Raw genomic sequence first — 2,131 nt, 5'->3', positions numbered from 1 at the left:
GACTAACTGAAAATCCACTAAATACAGCACTTCTTTGCCTCCTTTGCGAAGACTTCCAAGGAGACTTGCCGAAAGGTAGAACTCTGCTTTACTACGAAATAGTGCAGTGTGTGCTGAGAAGGTATAGGAAAAAGAAAGAATTACCAAAAACAGACGAAGACCTAACACAATTATACCACGCTGAATTAAAGCATCTTGGTTCTATAGCGTGGAATGGCTTGCTTAATGGGGAGATGTATTTCGACGACAGTGCATTCCGAAATGGTACCAGCAGCTCAGTACCTGAAATGGGATTTCTGTCGGCTCAGCCTGGACGCAGCAAACGAAGACAGAGCTGGTGCTATGGGTTTCTCCACAAGAGCTTTCAGGAGTTCTTTGCTGCATTTTATCTCAGTTGCCAGCTTGTCAATGAGGAACTTAGTCCTGATGACTTAGTTGCTGACACAAGATATTTAAAGGAGTTTCAACAGGTGCTCATGTTTACCTGTGGTATCTTGGCTCAACAGTGCGAGGCAAAAGCCATGGCACTTATGGCAAGTATAGCAAGACAAATTAACCAATCAAATGAGGAGGAAAGTGATGACTACCTATGGACTGCGTTGAATTGTATCAAGGAAAGTGGAAAAGAACATGGTACCTTTGGAAAAGAATTGGCGCGTTCTCTTGGCTCGCTTCTTGAAATCGGGCGTATTTTGTGTCGACAGCAGATAGGTTACAGTGGCGCTGCTATACTGGCTCAGGCAATGGAAGCAAACTCAACGGTGACAAAGTTGCTTTTGCCTTTTAATGGAATCGGTGACTCAGGTGCGGCTGCACTGGCTAAAGCAGTGGAAATCAATTCAACTTTGACAGAGTTGTATTTGTTTGGCAATGGAATCAGTGACTCAGGTGCTGCTGCACTCGCTAAAGCAGTGGAAATCAATTCAACGCTGACAGGGTTGCATTTGTCTTACAATGGAATCGGTGACTCAGGTGCTGCTACACTGGCTAAAGCAGTGGAAATCAATTCAACGCTGACAAAGTTGGGTTTGCCTTTTAATGGAATCGGTGCCTTAGGTGCAGCTTCACTGGCTAAAGCAGTGGAAATCAATTCAACGCTGACAAAGTTACATTTGTCTGACAATGGAATCGGTGACACAGGTGCTGCTGCACTGGCTAAAGCAGTGGAAATCAATTCAACGCTGACAGAGTTGTATTTGTTTGGCAATGGAATCAGTGACTCAGGTGCTGCTGCACTGGCTAAAGCAGTGGAAATCAATTCAACGCTGACAGAGTTGCATTTGTCTCACAATGGAATCGGTGACTCAGGTGCTTCTGAACTGGCTAAAGCAGTGGAAATCAATTCAACCCTGACAAACTTGAATTTGTCTAAGAATGAAGTCGGTGTCTTGGGTGCTGCTGCACTGGCTAAAGCAGTGGAAATCAATTCAACGCTGACAGAGTTGTATTTGTTTGGCAATGGAATCGGTGACTCAGGTGCTGCTGCACTGGCTAAAGCAGTGGAAATCAATTCAACGCTGACAACCTTGGATTTGTCTTGCAATGGAATCGGTGACTCAGGTGCTGCTGCACTGGCTAAAGCAGTGGAAATCAATTCAACGCTGACAGAGTTGTCTTTGTCTAACAATGAAATCGGTGACTTGGGTGCTGCTGCACTGGCTAAAGCAGTGGAAATCAATCCAACACTGACACAGTTGACTTTGTCTAACAATGAAATCGGTGACTTGGGTGCTGCTGCACTGGCTAAAGCAAACGAACTGACAGATCCCTTTGGCCTGGTTGAACGTATTTTATACTAATCGTATTGGCCAGTGTCAAAATTATTTTGAAATTAATCCTCCCTTGGAAATAATCAGTGGACCAAAAATCAGAGCTCGAAAGAATTGTTGCAATGTGTTAGAATTATTAGCATCCTTGAACGATATATTAATGTACCCAATTTAAATCTTGCGGGGTTAACATCCTTTCTGTATGGAATTCGCATTGTGATATAGCATTCACATATAAATGATATCAAAATACTTAGAACAAAACGTTTTGTTCTTAAAGGGTTTGAATTTTTAATGAAGATCCTTTTAACAATTGTACAGCAAACGGTTTTAATTGAAATGAAATATGCTTCATTACATGA

At 42.6% G+C, this 2,131-nt stretch overlaps 1 protein-coding gene across 1 annotated transcript in view; it reads left to right on the top strand.

Annotated features, from left to right (window-relative positions):
- Positions 1–1,799, top strand: part of LOC138030595 (NLR family CARD domain-containing protein 3-like) — a 2,571-nt gene extending 772 nt beyond the window's left edge. The window contains exon 1 of the mRNA XM_068878487.1: positions 1–1,799. This exon is cut by the window's left edge and continues 772 nt beyond it. Within this exon, the coding sequence (XP_068734588.1) occupies positions 1–1,799 (1,799 nt within the window).
- Positions 1,800–2,131: the final 332 nt, after the last annotated feature.

Source organism: Montipora capricornis, chromosome 13, assembly GCF_036669925.1.
Source record: "Montipora capricornis isolate CH-2021 chromosome 13, ASM3666992v2, whole genome shotgun sequence".
In the NCBI taxonomy this organism is placed as follows: Eukaryota; Metazoa; Cnidaria; class Anthozoa; order Scleractinia; family Acroporidae; genus Montipora; species Montipora capricornis.
This window is presented reverse-complemented; position numbering and strand designations above follow the sequence as displayed.